Raw genomic sequence first — 22,138 nt, 5'->3', positions numbered from 1 at the left:
GGCAAAAGCTAAAAATATAGATCCTTTTACTGCCCCTGTTCAAACAGTTTTGGATTTCTTAGCGGAAATCTTTCACACGGGCTCTTCATCTTCCACGGTCAAAGTTCAGTTGGCTGCTATCTCGAACTTTCATGTCGGGTTTGCAGATCACAACATTATGTCCCACAGGCTTTGTAGAGCCTTTCTAAAAGGTATTTTTCTCCTGAAACCTCCAGTCAGGAGTCCTCCTCCTCAATGGGACCTAACTCTAGTGCTGACATCCTTAATTCTTCCTCCCTTCGAGCCAGCTGTTTCATGTTCCCTGAAATTTCTTTCATGGAAAACACTCTTCCTTGTTGCTATTACCTCGGCAAGGAGAGTGTCAGAACTTCATGCTCTCTCTGTTCGTCCCCCTTATTTGGTCTTCCACAAAGACAGGGTATCCTTGAGAACTAATCCAACCTTTTTGCCTAAGGTGGCCTCAAAAAATAATTTGAACCAATCTATTGACCTCCCTGTATTTTTCCCTAATTACTCAAACAGATCGGAGCAAAAATTACATTATCTTGATGTTCACCGCCAACTCTGATATTATTTGGACAGAACAAGACAATTCAGGAAATCTGATCAGCTCTTTCTTTCTTATGCTGATAACAAGAAGGCCTTCCTGTCTCCAAAGTGACCTTATCTAGATGGCTTTCTTCCGTCATCTCTGAAATCTATCACCTCAGGGGAAAACAGCTGTGCTCGAAACCTAAAGCGCATTCAACCAGAAGCTTAGCCACTTCAACAGCTTTTCAGGCTAGACTTCCATTAGACACTATTTGTGCAGCAGCCACTTGGGCCACTCCTCATACCTTTGTTTCTCATTACAAATTGGATTTGGCCTCCAGGGATAGAGCCAGTTTTGGCTCTACAGTTCTCAAGAGTCTGTTCCATTGAGCCACCCAGGATAGAGGTGCTAGGGCCGGTCCCATCAGAAGCAAGAATGGCGAGATTGACAACTTAACATTGAGAAGTTATGTACCTACCATAACGTTCCATGTTAGTTGTCTTCTCGCCTTCTTTCTTGACCCTCCCTCCTGCCCCTGGCCTGGACAGACCTTTTTCTCCCTATGGAAGAATGCTTCTTAAGACCAGCTAGTTCTGGTCTACCTTAGCCATCCTTCAGGCTTTTGCCTTTCTTTCCTTCTGGGAAGTTTTTGTGCTAGGTATTATTGCCTATAGATAACAAACGAGATCTGGGTACTTACCGCCTTGCATCATGGGATATGGGGCTGCCTCGAGCTGGTAAAAGTGACTCTCGAGCTTAGCAAAGTGCCGAGTCGGAGCCGAGGATCAGCTCCGAACCCATTAAGCAAGAAAGAAGGCGAGAGAAGACAACTAACATGGAACGTTATGGTAGGTACATAACTTCTCATTTAAACTTGTATCCAAAATTTCTGGAAGGGATAGAAATAACATCTTTATTCACAATGAAGGCGCATTGGTTACATGAACCACATCTATGCTTCATTCTAGTGGACTCATTTTCAACAGCCTTATTTTTCTCAAAAAATTCTTTCAAATTCATTCCTCTTTTTCTAACGAAACCTGGCACTGAAGGGATAAGATGTTTTATATATTCATTCACTGAAATAATGGGCCAATACTTTAAGATGACCTGTTCTATTACCTGAGAGTCTGAAGAATATGTATATGCAAAACTATTCTTAAATTTGGAGGTGTTGTTGTCTATCACCAACTCCGTACTGGCTATCCCGGTACCTAGTAGAGGGTAATACCTAGATTCCCTGTTATCAGTAACTTCCTGGGCCAATCCATCAATCAAGTTGACTGGATATCCTTTTTCTATAAATAAGCCACGGAGTGTATTGGCTTCCTCCAAAAAATATTCAAAAGTGCTACACATTCTCGAGGCTCTAATCATTTGGCCCTTAACTATCCCTTTTTTCTGGTAAAAAGGGTGCCCGCTACAAAAATGAAGGTACGCGTTAGAAAAGGTAGTCTTCCTAAAAAGTTTGGAATGAAAACAGCTGTTTGCGTAGTCCTTAATAAACATAATAACATAGTTAGGTAGGGGTTTGAATCCTGCAAATGGCAAGTGTGTGTGGAGGGGGGTTAGTTTGTATGCAAGTCTATATGAAAGAAACGTCCCTTTTGGCAACTAGGAGAACATACTACAGGATGCACATTCCCCTTTCTAAACACTGATGATGTCAGCACCCTATAAGTACAACCAGAGAAGGGAAACTCCCAGTAATTCAAGTGTGTGTTTGGATGAGGGGAGTTGTGTGTTTTTTGCAGTGTGTGTGTGTTTGAGGGAGAGTTTGTGTTGCAAGTCTGTCTGTATGTTTAAGTAATGCTTTTGGCAATTAGGAGAACACACTACATGATGAACATTACCCTTCCAAACACTGTTGATGTCAGCACCCTATAAGTACAGCTGGAGAAGGGAAACCTCCCAGTAATTCGAATAGCGCGGTCTGCTAATGCATCTCTCTCAAGTGTCATAACAGAGTTATGTAGGGGTTTGAATCCTGCAAATGGCAAGTGTGTGTGTGTTTGGATGAGGGGAGTTTGTGTGTTTGCAAGTCTGTGTGTGTTTGGATGAGGGGAGTTTGTGTGTTTGCAAGTCTGTATGAAAGTTATGTGCTTTTTGGCAATTAGGAGAACACACTACATGATGAACATTACCCTTTCCAAACACTGATGATGTCAACACCCTATAAGTACAGCTGGAGAAGAGGAACCTCCCAGTAATTCGAATAGTGCGCTCCGCTAATGCGTCTCTCTCAAGTGTCATAACATAGTTAGGTAGGGGTATGAATCCTGCAAATGGCAAGTGTGTGTGTGTGTGTGTGTGGGGGGTAGTAGGGTGTGTGTAATTGCAAGTGTGAGAGAACAGTTCCTTTTGGCAACTACTACAATACACCAGATGCTGCATATTCCCCCAGTAAACACAGGTGATGTCACCACACTATCAGTACAGCCAAACAGGGCTAATCGCCTAGTAATGCAAATAGTGCGCTCCACTACTGGGTCTATTACTACTGTCAGAGCATAGATAGGTAGGTTTTGGAAACCCACAACTGCCACGTGTGTTTGTGTCACACAAAATGCCCATGTGTGGGTTGTTGTTCATAACAATGCATGACATTGCTTAAACCAGCAATGGCAATGCACACATGATGTATGTGTGTGACACATACACATATATACCTGTGACCTTCAATAGTTCCCATGTCTGACACGTGCCTCAAGTGAATAAATGGTATTTGCACTGCATAACATTATGACTGTGTCTTACTGTGCAGGAGCTGCATGCAGTATGTGTATATACAGTGTGAGTTGTATATGGTATCATCCTAACAGCGGGGGATACACATCTGGTCTGGGCCATATAGTCTACATGTATTTGATGAACAGGTGCTGCATGTTCCCACCTGTTGTGGGAGTGGTAGCATGTTGTTCCACTGCAATTCAGTGACTACATGCTGGGAACCTTTCAGCTAGTGTGTTGTTGCTGCAGTAATGCTCACACACAATGGTCGGCTGGATGCAGTCCAGCCATATAAAGACATATCTAGAGACCGTCATATTCCCAGTGTTGTTAGGGAGGACAGGTGGGTTTCCTGTGTATGGGAGGGTTGTGTGTGCCAGGCTATGAACCAGAAGGCAGTCCAGCACACTGTTAGCTGCACATGGATAGGCCCTGATGCTTTGTGCTGTGCCAATAACCTGGAGGTGTGTGTATCTGTGGTGCCTTGAGATACGATACCTCCCCCCTGTTCATGTGTGGTACATGTGTAGGGGACGACAGGCATGGTATGAGGTATAACCTGGCAGTGATGGGTTGCACCTGTGAGCCGTGAATCAGGAATCTGTTACTGCACAGATATTGCAGTTTACCGTGCTGAGGACAGTGTCTAGTTCATGCATATTGCGGTGTACACTGCTGGTGTTGTGTAGCATTACTGTTAGTGTCCTATCCCTTGTGATACCCACGGAGGTGGCTATGTAGTCTGTGCTCTGCAGCAAAAGGCACTATGTGTTTATCAAGAGGCTTCGCCAATATACAATGGCCCATGGGTGACACATGCAAGCTGCCCCTCGCAAATCATTGTGGCTTCCCTAGCATGTAAGCACACGCTGACAGGCATTGGATACCCTATGAATGACATTGGAGATTGAGCAGAATGTAGACATAGAACACCCTTCCTACATATTGTGGTAGCATACCTGGTGAGGGTATGATGGCAACCAAGGTCAGGCTCATACCAGCCCGTGCCACATGCTGAGAGAGCCCTTCTATGTTCCCTATCATGTAGTCCAGGGAGGTACGTCTCAGGTCATCCATAGTGGCATGGACAATGACTGAGTCATATGTGTCCATGCCTCTGACTGACCTGTATGCATGTGTTATGTGGTGGACCATAGTGCCCCATGGGCATATCACTGTGACCTTCACCATGTACAGCCTGTTGAGCGGGACCCCACTGCACCGGCCAAGAGAGGTACCTGACACATCTGTAGCAGGTGTGTTGTGTAGCCCTACAGGCTGTGAGTGTTTGGCACACGGGATGTATGTGCCATGTGTGGCATGTGCTCTGTTCCGACTTAACGTATACCTGTGTGCCAGCAGCGGAGGTGTGTGATCCTCAGGCAGGATGCTATTTTGAGGCTCCAAGTATGCCCCAGTGTGTTCATGTGTTTGTATTGCTGTCAGTGCAGGTCTATGTCAGACTGGTATTGTAGTCACTGTAGTATGTCATGCCACCTGACAGGGTATGGCAGTACTGGGTTCAGAGTGCTCAGTCCCCAGATTAGCTATGTGGTTGCATCTCACACATGTGTTGTACGTTCCTGGCCATGGGAGAGGGTTGACTGCATACATGTGGCAGCTGTGACATTGCCACATGACTCACATATACCACAACTGGACCATAGAGGTGATTCACAGGTTACCTTTGCACATGCTACCATAGTAGTGTGATTGCCATGGTGATTACCAACACATAGGGCCAATGGGGAACAACATACTGAAGGTGAGTATGTGTGGGTGTACTGCTTCTGATTTCATAGTGCTGGCATTTATGACTGCACACGTGGGCAAATGCCAGGTAAGTCATATGCAATGTGTCACAGGCAACGTACATGCGAACAGGACAGACAGTGACGTTCTGTCAAGTGAGACATTGACATACATATAGTACGCTATGCAGATGTCACTAGGAATCCACAGAAGCTCTGTAAATCTGCATTGCAGGTCGAATCAGTGTTCCAGGGAACCTCAAGCAAACATGCATGCAAACAAAGCTATAGTAAGCAGGGCTGGAAGTAGTCCATTGTACAACAAAGAAGGGGTACCACTGCCAGTAGGTAACAGTGCAAATATGCAGGCACTATAAACATGTACCCAGGAATGCACAGCTCAGATGTCCATGGTAAAACTGATATTATTTAATATTTAATTTAATTTAAATTAAATTGCTACTGCACACATATCAACATGCGCAAACATCCACATTGCATAGTCATTGTGGGCAACATGCCACCATTAGTGTACATGTCCATCATTGCGTATCACTACTTGCATTACCGTCTCCCCTGTGCTACCTGTGTATGTGGCTATCTGTTGACATCCTTACCACCGGTATGCAATAATGTGCAGCTGTTACACTATGGTACTTACTATGGGTGTAGATAACAATTCAGGACAGTCATACAGTTACTGCATCAGGCATGCTGGGATATACACACAATCATATCAGCACACTGTACTGTTACCAACATGATACTAGTAATACACTTCTATGTAGTCACCCTGTGCATCAGCAACATGTTAACCTGTTCCTGCACTGATGTTGGAGATTGCAGGAGGTGGCACAGTTTCATCATATGCACAGGGTGTGAACTAGGTATGCCTGAGTCTGCCACAGATGCCAACAATTGACATGTATGTGTATGTGTGTTGGTGAGGGACAGCAGTACAGGGTGGGGCACTGTTGGTGCAGTGTGTGCGTGTATGTGGTAGCCCTAGGTGTTACCATTTCGCATGTGTGTATGCATGCACACAGTTCCACCTCATGGCTGCCATATACTGGAGTTTGTGGACAGCCACAGACTGCACCTGGCAGGTCATACAGATCAGTGTCTGTGGCCACGGACACTGTACCTGTGCCTGGCAGGGGTGCTACGGACCATATCCGGTACTAAGCCAGACTGGGTACTGTCATCAGAAGTGGGTGTTTGTTGACTGGACACAGGTCCCTGTTGGGACTGTCCAGAGCCACGTGCACATGGTCTCCTGGGGCAGTCTGATGACAGCACAGACCCAGCATTGCTGGGGCTGCTGCTGGCACTATGGGGACGTCCGCTGGCCTGTTGTCGTCCGCGCTTACTGCCAGCTGCTGCTGTTGCTGGCATACGGCCATGTCGACGCCGTAACCGTCCACCATTGCCCTGGCTCATGGACATGTAGTTGTGGAACTGCTGTAATATGTCCCCACAACGTCTGTCTATGACATCTGTGAAATTACGGATAGCATCCGTGATGTCACGCATACTGTCAGTCATGGATGTGCAACATGCTCTCAGCTCCCACAGACCCTGTCTGGTGTACCTTTCCATATGTGACTGTGCCTGCATGATAGCCCGAAACATAGCTGAGGTTGACAGACCTCTTTGGGCACGTCTGCCAGAGGCAGTACGCCCACGGATGCTCCCACGAGAACCCATGGGAAACAATCTGTGTGGTACCATCTCAGGACCTTGCCCATGGCTGCTGTGTGGGGAAGCATGTGCCACAGATACCACATTACCCTGGTCAATGCCCACTGTATCCTGTCCATCACTTAGGGACATTGGTGACATAGGATGTACTGGCAGGATGACTGTACGCAATGATGGGGTTGACAGCTGTGTACTGTTAATTGGCTGACCAATGACTGACCCTGACACACCTTCCTGTGCCATTACACAGATGTCATCATTATCAGTACCTGTGGCACCAGATTCAGGTTCCCTGCTGCAGGACACCAGAGCAGCACCAGAACCTGTGGGAGGAAGACAGGAAACACAGTTTACAATGTCTACACAATGTTACCAATGATGCACACGTGGACACGTGCACACGTGGACACAGGCACACATGCACACGTGGACACAGGCACACAGGCACACATGCACACATGCACATGTGGACACAGGCACACATGCACACGTGGACACAGGCACACATGCACACACGAACACATGCACACCCCGCAGTATGCACACAGAGCACTACTGAGTTACACTATTATTACTAGCACTATCAGGACCATTATAGGTATTGTTAAAACACACTCACCAGCATGGATGGGCTGCCTTGTTGTGACACTGCAGGGACCTGCAGAAATGAGGGGATTAATGTCAGTGGGCACAACTGTGCCATTGATACTGCGTATGATACAGTTCAGTAGTACACCAGTTGCCTTTCACATGTCAGTTGCTGATATTGGCAATATAACACCTGCACAATTGCATACTATGTTGACAGCTGCATACCAAGGACACACCTTACACATGCATAAACTAACAGTGTACAGAACAGTCAAGTGTACATATGGCATATTACCTGCACACTCCATGTCATGTTGCTGTGTGGCTCCAGCCTCCATCATAATGCAGGTGTGTTGCTGTTGATGTTCCTGGGCTGGAGCCACAACACTTAGGAGTAGCCCCTCCAGTCTGGTGAGGCGGGGTTGTGTGGCCACCCCACCTCCTGTAGCGACCTGTTGTCTGTGGATATCCGATGCACACTGATGGACATTTCTGATTAAATCACTGCAGTGATGTCGTACCTGCTCATATGTCCTATTATGTGTGCCAATGTCATTTACCCTACGGACAAGGTCTTGCCACAGTGCAGCCCTCTCCTGCTGATTCTGGCTGGTGCGGGAAAACAGTATGTCATAATCCCGCACCAGGCTCTGGTGTATCTCTTCATCTTCTGCAGCAGAGTAGGCAGGATTTCACTGATGCGCCATGTCCCTGAAAGAGAACACAAACAGGATATCAGCAAACTATGTCAGCAAAATATGGCACACATACTATACATGATACTCAACTGTAGTGATATACTACTACTCCCATATGTAGCATGTGTGTGTCTCTTGGTGGATACACATGTACATGGCCAGATATCAGTGCTCAGCCAACACCTGTGCAACAATACCTGCCACATTCCATACAACATAGTACCAAGCCCCATCAGTCAGCACACTGAGACAGGTCCAATGCACCACCTCACTCTGGGGGTGCATAACAAGTAACTGTATGTAGAACGTCATCCACTAGTGTGATCTGGACACACAATAATCGGCCTGGATATACATATTCCCACCACCACCACCAGCACAGTAGACTACTTTGATATATATGTGAATAGACAGATTTTCACTTGTTAGGACTGAGATGATGTCCATGCAGCCCACTGGAAGCCACAACCCACAATGCTGACCCCTTTGCAAATGCTTCCCACGGACATCCCAAAGAATGCATGGAACATGCACACACAATTCTAACCCAGACCCTATGCACAAAGATTAAGCATCCTGTCTGGTGGACCCCAGCCAAAGACAAATTGTATAACGATTGAAGGAGGCTACTGCAGGACAGAGCAGGATCACATAAAGGGAAGGCATCTGTTGTCGGCACTAGTAATAAGCTAAGTTCTCTCATAACAACATCCAAGGCCAACTCTGAGAGGGAAATGGCCAAGGACACTATAGATAACCACAAGGCTTTCTTCAGTTTTCTTAGACACATGGACCAAAAGCCTTGGATATGCTCAGAGTTAGTACACAACTACATAAAATTCACTGAACCCACAGATATTGGCAACATTCTGGCAGACAGGTTCAGTGCAAATATCCCCCCTCCCTCTCCCCCAAAATAAGAAATACTTATCACAGCTGAATGTAACCTCCCTGTCATCTCAGATGTCCAGGTGAGGTTTGCCCTCAGCAAAGCAGAACACACAGCATCAATGTGACCTGATGGTATCCCTGGATGTGTGCTACGTGAGCTCCAAGAGGAGCTACAACCACATATAAAACTGATATTTAACCTTAGCTTTACTACGGGATATGTACCTGAACACTGGCATACAGCAACAGTGCCCACTCCACAAAGGAGGCACCTCTACTGACCCTGGGAGCTACCGCCCCATAAGCTTAACCAGCCTGGTCTGCAAAGCTATGGAAAGATTCATTATGGGACTCGTATACAGCGGTATTGGGTACCTACAGACACTTGATCCCACCCAGTTTGCCTTTGTGAAAGGCTGATCCTGCCTTTTGAACCTGGTTGACTTTTTCAAAACAGTCACTACAGCCATTGATGAGGGCAAAGCAGTCCATACAGCCTACCTGGACTTGCGTAAGGCCTTCAACACAATACTCCACTCAGGCATCATAGACAAGCTCATCAGCTTAAATGTTAATACATATGTCACATGATGGGTTGCAAACTGGTTGAACAACAGAATCCATACAGTCAAAATTGCGGGATTCATGTCAGACTCAAAGCCAGTCACAAGTGGTATCCCACAGGGCTCTGTCCTAGGACCCCTCTTGTTTGGCATTTACTTCTCAGATGTGAAAGCAAACATGGGCGGGTTGTGGATGACAAAGTTCCCAGATGACTGCGAGCTAAGCGCCATAGTCGTTACACCAGCTGACACACACATCCTACAGACAGGCCTCACTGAAACGGACAACTGGTGCCAGAATCATGGCCTAACACTGAATGACATATAATGTATAGTCATCCCCTTTGGGTAAAACAATGAACACACAACTTATCACGTAGACATACATATAGATACAGACCAATAACACATATGGAGGGTTCACAGTATGTAGACTATTAAATTGTCACTTTACATTACCTGTGTTTGTCGCAGCTGGTTGCGTTACCATTAGTATAGGTTCCTGCTGCTGCTAGCCCAGCTTGATACTGACACTGATGACAGCTTCAACTTAGTTTGTCTTAAGTGTGGTTTTTGTTTGTGTTTTTATTTTCTTTTTTTCTTTCTTTTTCTCTCTCTCTCTCTGCCTCCAGATGGTGCAATGAAAGTATTGCATGCGTGGAGTGGGAGTACAGGATGCTTTTGTAGGTATCTGCATATGTCCATGTGATGGCCTCTGCACCAGTTGTAAGCCAGCAATTGCTAATTGCATGCAGCCAGTTGTGTACTGATTGCAATTCTCACTGTGATTTCAGGACAGTGCTATAAAAGGGTATGTGAGATAGGCGTTGCCCTTTCAGATTGTAAGGGTGGGGACCATGCTGGTATGCTGTGGACACTGTTCTGTGAGTGTAAAGGTTAGTATCTCTCTCATAATTCAGGCTGTGTTGTCGATTAACATTTCTCCATTCAACTCTCCTATTTTCTGTACTAAGTGTGTATGTACACTGACACCTACACCTATATATATATATATATATATATATATATATATATATATATATATATACATATATTTATATATGTATAATAACTGACATTATTACCTACTAGCTACCAACTAGCATGGCTGTTTCTGTTCACACACTACTATTATAGAAATCCACTAGATTTGACAGTAAATATACATGACATGCTTTGTGTACTACACATCCTGTATTCCCTTTACATTCATTCCTACTATTACATGATATATTTATTGTAGCACAATGTTCTTATATAACAGTCATGGCTTAGTGGTAAGTCATGCAGACTACTGTTTCCAAGGTCCTGGGTTCGGGACTGACAGTGGGATTTTATTTTGCTTTTGAACTGACTACAGGACCTGTCATTCAGAATGACTAAGGCACTTTTAAGCAGTTGTAACCGGGTTAGCGGTGGTTTGCCCGGAGCTCCCGCATGCGCACTGGCGTTCAGCTCCGCGCACACCCGCTTACAACTGCTTAACAGTGCTTACTCTGGTGCACACCCGCGCTATTTTCTTTGAAAGAAATGAAAATGGGGAGACAGGAAAGTGGTGAAAAAGGGGTCACAAAGAGGGTAAGACAGTAGGGAACAAGCTTGGGTTTTGCAGGAGGGATGTAGGTAAGGCCCATAGCTGCCCATTTCTTCATCAGGAACAGCTGTGCATATGTTTGTAATTTGGTGTGACATTTGAAACCTTCCACCCCTGAGAGAGGTGTCAGGACAACAATAATACTTGTTGTACAGCCAATTGTAATTGACAGTTTCCATGTCCAGCAGACATGTGTGCGAAATGGGCAGCTATGTATGGGGCGTAATTTTTTTGTGGATACAGAGTGCCCTTTTTTTTTTTTCTTTTCAGGTGAGAGTGGTATGTCAGGTAAAGGAAGTTGGTATAGCTGGGAAGGTAGGTTGGGTAGATCAACAGACAAGACAAGCAAGACTCATACAGGGGCGGTGTATGACACGTGTGGGGGGGTTACACAATTGACGGGGACGGATGTTTGGATATCCAGAGCCCATGAGCCCACAGATGGCAACAGTGGAACTGATATCCCCACCCATGGGCAGTTGCCACTGTACCTTCACTGCCCAGGATGGGGCTGTGCTGGGGGCTGTGTAGGCCGGGTAACAGGCATGCCTGTTAGTTGTGCCACCTGTGCCTCAAGCTGGCATAGGGGCCCAAGAACAGATTCCTGGATCTCCCTATGCACCACAGTCCGGACGCTACAGAGGGTGAGTGGTGGTTCTCCTCCGGCCACACTTGCAGAGGGGGGATGAGCCCCATCCCCTGCAGCGCTTCCACCCGCAGGTGGCACAGGGCCATCGGAGGAGGGTCCGAACTGGGCACTACTGCCAGGTGCACTCACCAGCTGAGGTGGGAGAGGTGGGTCCGCTGGAACCCGCCTTCCCTGTCATCCTATGTTTTGCATTATGTCATGACAGTTTGGGTTAGTAACATACAATACCATTCGCAATTAGTTGTAACAGCATGCATTAGTATTCCCATTAACCAAACACCCGGATATTCACACCATTGAACAGCGAGCATAACACATGCATAATTTGAACAGCAATACACAGTCCAACAACATGCAGGGTTGATTGATGGCAACAGGCCATCAGGTTTGGATGTATGAACAGGGCAGATGCATCAACATACATGCAAATATGCATGACCCAACAGGACAAATGTCCAGGGGTGTTAATTGTGATTGCACATACCAATTTCACGTGGAATGGATTATATGTGGTTATAGGGTAGGGTGAAGAAAATATAATTAACACCTTCAAATACCAATACATATGCTGTACATTCCTAATAGCTGCAGATATATACACACTACAGTTGTACCTACAGTTTCCTATGTGATAACTACTTCAAGTTGGTGATAGGAATGTTACTGCTACATCAATATACATTTTCATTTTTATTCATACACGTTCATATCTGACTTTGTTCAGCTACATCATCCTGCTACATTTGCTTTATATAGCTATAGACAACTGTGAATGTTTGGTATTTCAGACGATCATACTATCTGCATATTGCAGACTGAGAGCAACATATCCAGATTTTGGGATACACATTCCAGCTGCAGGAACAATTTGAACGCATTTCGCAGTTTGGTTCTGCTTGTCACATTCATTTCATTCTGTACTAACTGCAGTATACTTTATTCAGGAGTTATTACTACTTTATTGGTGGATTCATAACTCTTTCTCACACTCTCTCACTTGTTTTAATTTTACAATTCAGGATGGTACTTACTTCTAGGCTTTATTGACATGTTTTACCTGTTGTTATTACAATCCTTTCCAACATTCTCAATTCTGTCATGTTTCAGTATTTCAACAGGGATATATTTCACACATGTGATTTGCTCATCTTCTGCAGCTGTACTTTTCAGCCTGCTGCAGGTTGTGTACAATTATATTACAGGTGGGGCATCTTTATTTCAGACTTTATTTCAGACATTTTCATTTTTCTGTTTGGATTACAGACTGCAACACACTTTTGTAATCAAGCAATACTTGCAAACACTCTTACACTGTTACTTGCACATTTTATTACTTAGTGACTACACTGCACTCTTTTGCTAACTGTCATACTTTTATATTTATTTACAGTTACAGGGAGAGGGTTACTGACCTGCTTGGTGGCGCAACCGCACCAGCCTATCGCCATAGGCTCTGCAGTTCGCAGAACGGACACCTGCAACTGTAATATAAATAAAGTAATATTGGAATACACATCTCCATAATATCAGCTAGGTTAATTTCTTACATACATAATTAGATGTGACTTACTCAGTAGTAGGGCGTTGGGCATTTGCCGGGCCTCCTGGATCCAAAGGTTCAGTTGGTCCTGTTTACGTCTCTTCAGTTCCGCATGGTGGTGACGGACCTGCTCACCAGTCCTTGGAATCCCTGTGAAACTGGTGAGATCATGAGCCAACTGGTCCTACGCCTCAGCCCTATATGCTCCCCACAGGACCTGGCCCTGCATGAGTTGGGCCTCATGATTGTGGACAAGGAACCAGACCATATATCTGGACTCCTCAATGCCCCACCTCTGTGCTCGGAAGCAACTACCCTCACCTACTCCTGACATTCTGGCTGCAGGTTAGTTCTACAATCAGTTATGCTGTGTATTCCCGCCTGTGGGGCTTATATGTGTCGTTTTTCCCGCACTTATCTGTGATTGGCCATTTTGGAATTGTATCAGCTTTACAAAACCTGCTTTGTCATGCTCCTCTTTCTATTCATTCCTATATATTTGCTATTGCTGTATTTCTAAGTACAGCTGTCATGGCTTAGTGGTTCAGTACCTTGACTATGGTGCATGGTATCCTGGGTTTGAAGCTGACCACTGCTTTTTATATTTTATGACTGTCTAGACATGCTAGGGGGTGTGTCTGTGTAAAGGCAGTTTTGTTACAGCTTGCTCAACGTTGCCCGTCTGTTAGCTTGTTGGCACGGTGCGCAGCTCCGCACAAATGGGTTAAGCTGGTTTACACGTCATTTGGCTGTCAGCACGCATATTACGCTCAACTCAGCCATGGGCACACAGTTTCAGCGTGTTGAACCACTTCTCACCTACGGGCACTCATTTTGCACCTGTTAAACCACTGCTCACCTTCGGGCACTGATTTTACACCTGTTAAACCACTGCTCACCTACGGGCAGATGCACTCACCTTGTTAAACTGTAGCTCAGCTATAGGCACATCTGGCATTTTTTAGTATTTTGTTATCTCACACTTCTTCAAAATAAATGGCCTATTTCATTACATTTTACATAAAATATAATTTTATATGTGTACATATATGTCAGGGACCTGTTTCGTCCTTATTTCACTAAATATAAAACTTTATGTTGTGGGGGCTCAAACCATGACTGCCTGCTCTTCAGCCGACATCTCTACCGCTATGCTATTGCTTTTTGGCTTACTTTGCATAGTTAGTTCTTGTATGATTTTCCACTTACTGCTAACTGTGGCTGAGCTACGGGCACGCCCGCACAAACGAGCGCACTCACGGGCAAACATCTTTACAATTAAAAAAATATATATAACCTGTACATTTATATATTTTATGTTCATAGTCTGTGGGGGCATGTGTTGTGTCGTGTTTATTCACATTTCCATGGACTCTGTCGTGGGGGTTTACTTTCGGGACTTTTACTCTTCTGGAGGCGTGTCCGTTTGCAGGGCTCGGCCTACGGACACGCTCCCTACTGTCTTCCACGGACCGTGTAAGCCTTAGGTGTGATTCAGCATGCCCTCATGCATATGCATGACATGCTGACATCACACCGTTTAACTGCAGCCTCCGTGTAAGCCTTGTAACTCTTACACAGAGGCTTCGTGAATCCTGCCCTATGTATTCAGTACAACCTTTATATTACTAACATTGCTTTTGAATAATGTCTTTGCTGGAGTCTCTACTATTTTTGATGCTGTTATACAGTTACAAAATATTGAAATAAACTAAATAGATGTTGGCTTAACTAACACATGCTTAAAACAGATATATTTACATTATTTACATTTGCTGTTGTCTGCATTTTGCTCTTGTGCATTTTAAATAGATGCACTTTAGGTGAAAAGAAAATACATGCATGTTAGTCTTGTGACTGCATGTCTTTACTGCTTTTAACTACTCTCATTTGATTTCTGTGCCCTAGAACTGTTTTTTGTTATTTGAAATGATTTCAAAAAGTCACCATTTAAGTGTTGATTTAACTGAATGAAAGTTTTATTAGATCCTGGTGTGTATGCTTAACCATTTTCTAAACATAGAGTAGTATGTCGTAACTTGTTTTTTATTAGTGTAGCTTACTGCTGTTGCTTTAACTCTTTACTAACAAGATTCTTTTCGTCTTGTGATTCTGCATGTACTGTCTGATATGCCTCAATATTTTGTTCTGCCGACTCTAAAGCTCTTATACACTTCTGAAAAAGTGTTTGCATATGTTGTTTAAACTTTCTGAACTCACTCTGTCTGTCTCTTAGAAGTTTATTAAATTGTTCTGTCAGTTCAACATGAACCTTGTCTTTGTTCTTATCTGTTTTGTACTGTGCAGTGGTTTTATGCCACTTTTGTCTAGCAAGATGTACAGAAGATTCTGTTAATAACTGACTTGTTGTAACTCTGAAGTTAACATTTCACATATGGTAACAGGGCATAATGCAAGTGTATGACCCTTATCTGGCTGTTTACCAGTAACAATGGTCTGAACTGTACTTTTTATAACATTGCACACACAAAGCAGTTTGCTATTACTTGCACAATAAACATTTGCTGTCATACCAATCATGTTTCTGTTTAAGATACCAGTCAAACATAATCCATTTACATATTTCCTGACTGTCAACTTGCCCTAATAAGGTTTTACATTTGCTAATATGCTGTGTATACAACTTCTGTAGTCTGTCTAAAATTGACACAGTAATAGTAATACTTTGTTTACCACCTTTACTTAATGCATGTACATTTTCATAGGTTCTGTTTACATTTCCTACTAGCCAGATTTACGGCATTCATGCTGTTATGTAACCACAAAAATTTGCTTACCAAAGTTTACGCTAACTTCAGCTGGCCAGTTCTGAACACAGTAGATGGTCAGAAAACTTTGTAGTTACTTGAAGAGCTGGTCAAATGAGTCTGGCAGTAGCAAATTCAAACTTGAAGTGTCACCAACCTGGAGAATTTGTGGCACTGTTTACTTCCTGGCCTGTAGTCCTTCTCTGGATTCAGACATCTGAGGAACTGTACTGCTGCAAACTATGGAAATTGAAGTGCTCCTATTCTGAACTCAATCAGGTACATAAATGTTAGTTGCTGCACTTTTACTGAAGTGACCTTATACAAGGCACAGGCAAGGTTCACCATGGAAAAGTTATTTATTTTACTGAAGCTACCGAAATACAACTCTGTGTTGGTGCCTAGTAGAAATAAAAGTCTGTATGCTAAAACCAAAGTCTGATTAAATGCAGATGTTTGTCAAATGTGGTAAATGCTTCAGTGCCTTGTAGAATAAAAGTCTGGTTAGTGCACATAAACTTTTCAGATTATTAACAATCTCAGCAGCATATTATTATTATCTTTCTTGCGCAGAACTAAATATATCTTTCTGTATAACAGACAACACGTACAGTAATGTACAGTTTGCAGGGTTCCTGTCTTCAAGTTTACTTCTCATACAGCATAAATGATTTCCAGTGTGCAGATATAAGCAGATCTCACAAGAAATATCAACATTATTCTCAAGCTGTACCAGCATGGTACACAAACATGAATGCTGTCGTTTAGCTGAGAACAGTTTAACCCATTTTTTAGCAAACAAAAATGTATGCATCTAATGGACTATATTATTCCTACATATGTTATAGCAACAGACGTGTATATGCATCTAGCCTGCAAACAGATTTACATGCATTTATAAATCTCTAAATATATATATATATATATATATATATATATATATATATATATATATATATATATATATACACACACATACATATCTAACAGTAAGTATGTAATTATATATTTATATCAATGATGATGAACAGTGTGGGCATGGAAGATAATTTTAGCAGCGGTAGAAAGAACTGATAACGAAGATTCATCTAGTGGTGACACAAGCACGTTATACCGAGAATATAACCAGATTACATTATTGCCAGTTCTAATCTTTACCTTTAAAATGGCAGTGTGTGCTGTCATACCAGGACTAATCAGTAAGAAATTATTACGTTAACGCCATAAAGGTTTGAGAATGAATGAATTTTATTACTTAACCTTTAACTGGCTTAATGGCTTCTGAGCTGTTTGTACATACATAAAAATAAATGCTCCATGGTTCTATAAAGTTGTTTCAACAATAAGAGGAAATTAATGGTGGCTTCTAAAAACAGCATGTATATTCCTAATTCATTACTGAATGAAGTATGAAGTAAATGAGGAAAATGTTCTAAAATGTAGATGTAGACTTTTTCTGATCTTTTGTGATTTATTTTTTTCCCTTGTGTTCTAGGTCTAAGGAAGATGAAAGCTAATCTAAAGAATGTGGACTGCATAATTGAAGTTCATGACGCTAGAATATCCTTTTCTGGACCGAAAAGTACGTACTTCTGTTTATAGTGATTTAAAGAAATTTTTGAGCAAAAACAGTGGTTATAGATTTGTTAGTACATACTGGAGTGGATTTAGAGTCTAAAGTCCTATGTATATACATATATGTACATTTGATATACAAAATATCTTTGCAGTTTACTTTGTAGAAAACATCTTGGTCTGCATGTGTTGAAGGTAGCATATAACTAAGAAGTATTTGGACTTATGGTCCTATCTGTATATGCTGTGGACTGTGGATGAAATAGTAATAGCTGTAGTATGTACTGTTTGTGTCATGTGAAGGGGCAGTGTAGCAGGATAATTGATTATCCTGGAGCGTCTGACTATTGGTTGAGATGTTGTTTGATTGTTTAAGGGTGGGATGTTCCATATCTTAGATACATGTACAGAGTATAGGGCATCTCCATGGATATTGTGTGATTTTGATCTTTGGAAAACAAAGTTTAACTGGAATGTACCATTTAAGAAGAGTAGCAATAGATAAGAGTTTAGTAGGATGGTATGATTTCATTTGAAAGGAGTTAAGTAGGTTCGGAAGTTCAAGACAATTTATTTTTTATGAGCTGTACAGAGTTGAGATCCATTAGGTGTATGTGCATTGAAGCTGGCATTGTGTTGTAGCACTGTTCCATCTTAGTGAATTGATTGTGTGATAAGTTAGTAAGGGTAGAGTATGTTTTCGACTAGATAGCCAAAAGGAATTTGCTGTAGCGATATCGCTTTGGTCATTTTTTCATCATTGATGACCCCAGGAAGTTTAGTGTGAGGAAACTTTATTTTCCATTCCATTATAGATGTGATACTGAAATCCCTGTCACTGGCTGTTCGAGAGTTTGGAGTAAAGACTGTTTTTTAAGGGACAGTTGATGGGACACTGTCAAAGGCCTTGGAGAAGTTTAGAAATAGAGTAGAAATGAGGAGGCCTTAATTTCTTTGTTGGTTAACAGTATTCAAAAAGGGCAGTAGAGCAGAACAATCTGTGTGTTATGATAGGAACAGAACCCATGCTGAAACAGGATATAATTTATTTAAATAGAAAGCCATGATTTGTGAATGGACAGTTGTTTTTTTAAGAACTTTAGAGAGGTGTTGAGAGTGTTGCAATGAGACTGAAATATAGTTTAACAAAAGAGCCACCTGTGTGCAGGGGAATGATGTAGGATTTGTTTTTACAAATGGAGAGGACATGTAATTCTTGATTTGATCTATTTACAGCATGAACAAAGGGTAAGGTGGTGTACTGGCAGCTAATTTGTTATACCCATCTAGGAGGTTATTAGTAGAAAGTGAGGTGGATTTTAGTTTGAATAGGTGGTGTTGATGGTAGAAATAGGGATAGGTTTGAAAGTAAATTTAGGTTTGTTGGGTTATTTGATAACTACTGCCATTACCAAATAGCCAAACCTATTGAGTCTATAAAGAGTGCATTACATTTGCATGCAGAATTGTGTTGTTGGATTTATGTGAAAGGAGGTTTGGCTGTGAGTTTGACTTGGTTCGAGAAGAGTGTTAATAGAGGTCCAAAATGTCTTAAAGGCTATATAGCTTAGATAGTTGCAAGTTGGTATAGTATTCTTTATCATGCAATATTTGCATTTTGGTTACATTTTATAACATTCAGTAGTTTTGGAGGTTGAATGGTGATTTGGCTGTTTGTCATTGTTCCCATTCTTTGTCTCTTGTTCTCATAAACCATTTTGTCTTGTGTGTTAGCCATGGAGCTGATGTAGTTTTAATTCTCTTTTTCCAGAAAAGATCTTATTGGTTAAGGACATTTAAACAAGTGTTATTAAAGTATGCAATGGCATTTTCAAATGGAAGATAGAGAGTAGAGGAATTCAGTTACAGTGATTTAATGTGTCAGCAAAATGTCAGTATTAAACCTTGTAAGGTTCCTAACTTTGTTTAAATAGCTGGATGAAGATTACTTGTCGTACTAGATGTTTTGCTGTATCCGACTGTAGGGTGTGTCTGAGAGTATGGATTGCTAGTTTAAGATCACCTGGAAGAACGGTGTCTTTGTTTATGCAGAAAGTTAGTAAAGACAAGAGATTTTCCATAGTACTGATTTTTTTGATGTATGTAGGTATCTACAGTTCATGGGTGGTTAAGGAGTTAGTTTGTTTTGATAATTATCATTCTCCTCAATTTTATATAAATTGATCAGTTACCGCCTTCCCTAAAACCTCATTCCTTTTTCTGAGCTTTATTCTGCGTGTAGTACTAAAAAAAAAACTCCGTTTCTTTCTATGTAACTTGTTCCTCCCCTTTTCTGAAGGTAATTCCTGTACAGTATTCAGCACCTCACTTACAGCTTTAGAGTTTAATTTCCATTTCCTAGTAATTGCTTTTTTGGCAGCCAGTAACATTAACCCTAACCCAAGTTTCTTTGTCCCAGCTCAAAATAATAATTTCCTTATTTACAACAGTTTGCTTCCCAATATTTATGACGAAAGAACGCTGCAGGGGAATTGTAAAATCTGCCAGATAATTACATTCCTAAAATATGTTACCATTTACCTCTATTTTACATTACACCTCCAGCATTTTGTATCAACCTGAGGAAAAATTCTCTGAAATTCTACTTGGGCTATAAAATACCCATACAAACACTTAGAAGCAAAACTCCTAAACCATTTTGACTTTACATACTTTGGAACCGTACAGATTTCATCCCGTTGTTCCTTTGTAAATTGTTTCTCCATTTTCTCTTCCCAATCATTTCTAACCTCTTGTGATTGATTCTTATAGGTATGCAGTATTTTATGCCCTGTTAATTATCCCTTTTTAACAGCAGCTTCTGTTCTATTTTCCACTAAAAACTCTACTAGATCTGGTCTTTCACTTAGCACTCCCCTATCCCTTTTTGTTTGTGTGTTTATAACCTTTTATCAAATCCTAATAGGGAAGGTGATGTCTAACCGGCAGTCCAAGCTTCTGCTTAGTCTCATATCGCTGTATTTCCTTTCCTTTTCTGGTTATTTGCTCATGATAAATTGGTTCCTTTGCTAATTTTCTCTAGTAAGTTCCAATTTCCTGCTGTCTGTTTTCTGTAGCCCTACTTGCAGTCATCCCTATTGGTTAAAAATCTCCTTTCTCTATTCCATTGTTGGCTTAGTTCTTAGAAAAGGTCTAAATACACAGAAAACGTCCAAGATGTAAAATCCTACGGCACAACTTCACTTCCACACAGTGAAACACGACAAGGAATACGAACTGGTTCTTATTTATTAAATAAACGTTAGTGCTTTCATCCAAAGGCTTCCTCAGACGCATATATGTCTGAGGAAGCCTTTGGGTGAAAGCGCTAACGTTTATTTAATAAATAAGAACTGGTTCGTATTCCTTGTCGTGTTTCACTGTGTGGAAGTGAAGTTGTGCCATAGGATTTTACATCTTGGACGTTTTCTGTGTATTTGGACCTTTTCTGCCTGTGACCCTGCATCAACTGGTGTGCTTCGTTATAATTATTTATTTTGCGGGGTCTGAGCTCCGTTGGCTTGGTGCGTTGGTGTGTTTGGTTTATATTAGTTCTTAGAAAACTCTTATTGCTACTTTATAAATATAATACTCTGTATGGTTGTTATTCTTCTCTTAATAACCTGCGTCCAAGATCCTACTCTCTCATTATTTCTTAGACTCCTTCACTGTTCCATCATCCCTTTTCACTTTAATGTATAACCTTAGGCTTGAGTTATGTACACAAGCATTAATTGTATAACTCAAAAGTATCCCTTAAAATCCTGCACTCCCAAATCACCTTCTTTTAAAGGGAGGATCTACTTATCCGACTTAACTCTTGCTTTTTTCCACTATCAAATACATTTCTTCAACTCTTTATTAATCAACTGCAGTGTCTTTCTCTGACTGATAAAAATCTGCCTAACCTAATATATAAAACTAAAGGGACTAAAATATTTAAGTACTTATATCTTGCTATCCATCTCTAGAATCAAGAGCTTCCAGTTTCTCGATTTTTATTATTATATTTTGTTTAGTCACTTCCGACATATCATTTGCTGCCATAATAGAATTATTTTTAATCTATATACTTAATCTTGCCACATCTCCATGAATATATTGATGAACTTTGCATAGTTTACTGTTATAGTTTTTTAATCTTCATTAATTATATACAGTGAATAGACTTGAAACTGCCTCATAATGTTATATAACGCTGAAATGTCCTTTCCTGGATTTGTCCTGTACAAAATAATATCTGCAAATAAGGTTAACATTTCTTGATGACCATACCATTTATATCCTTGAATTTTGAGGCCCTTATTTTCTTTGCTAGTGGCTCTAAAGAGAAGTCAAATAACCAAGGAATAGAGCTCACCCCAACAGCTTGTTGGAAAGGAACCCTCTCACTTCAATTTTTGCCTCCAACCTTTCATGCATCCTGCTAAGTAGCCATATAGGGAATGCAAATACTACCCTTGCCCTACTCTTAAATTCCCAGCGGACTCTATTGAATGCTTTCAGTGCATCAAGACCCACCAATAATAGCAGCATTTTCTTGCATTCTTCATCC

The 22,138-nt window shown here is 41.8% G+C and overlaps 1 protein-coding gene across 2 annotated transcripts in view; it reads left to right on the top strand.

Annotated features, from left to right (window-relative positions):
• The window catches only part of MTG1 (mitochondrial ribosome associated GTPase 1), a 399,555-nt gene that overhangs the window by 47,668 nt on the left and 329,749 nt on the right, over positions 1-22,138 (top strand). Inside the window, exon 2 of one of the 2 annotated variants that reach the window (XM_044056794.1) lies at positions 17,504-17,568. In XM_044056794.1, coding sequence (XP_043912729.1) covers positions 17,504-17,568 — 65 coding nt within the window. Of the gene's footprint in view, positions 1-17,503; positions 17,591-22,138 lie in introns of both variants that reach the window. The other variant, XM_044056795.1, reaches the window with a different exon arrangement.

The sequence above is a fragment of the Protopterus annectens genome, chromosome 14.part0 (assembly GCF_019279795.1).
Source record: "Protopterus annectens isolate FY-2018-M chromosome 14.part0, PAN1.0, whole genome shotgun sequence".
In the NCBI taxonomy this organism is placed as follows: Eukaryota; Metazoa; Chordata; order Ceratodontiformes; family Protopteridae; genus Protopterus; species Protopterus annectens.
The sequence above is the reverse complement of the archived record's forward strand: the minus strand, read 5'-3'. Positions and strand labels throughout refer to the sequence as shown.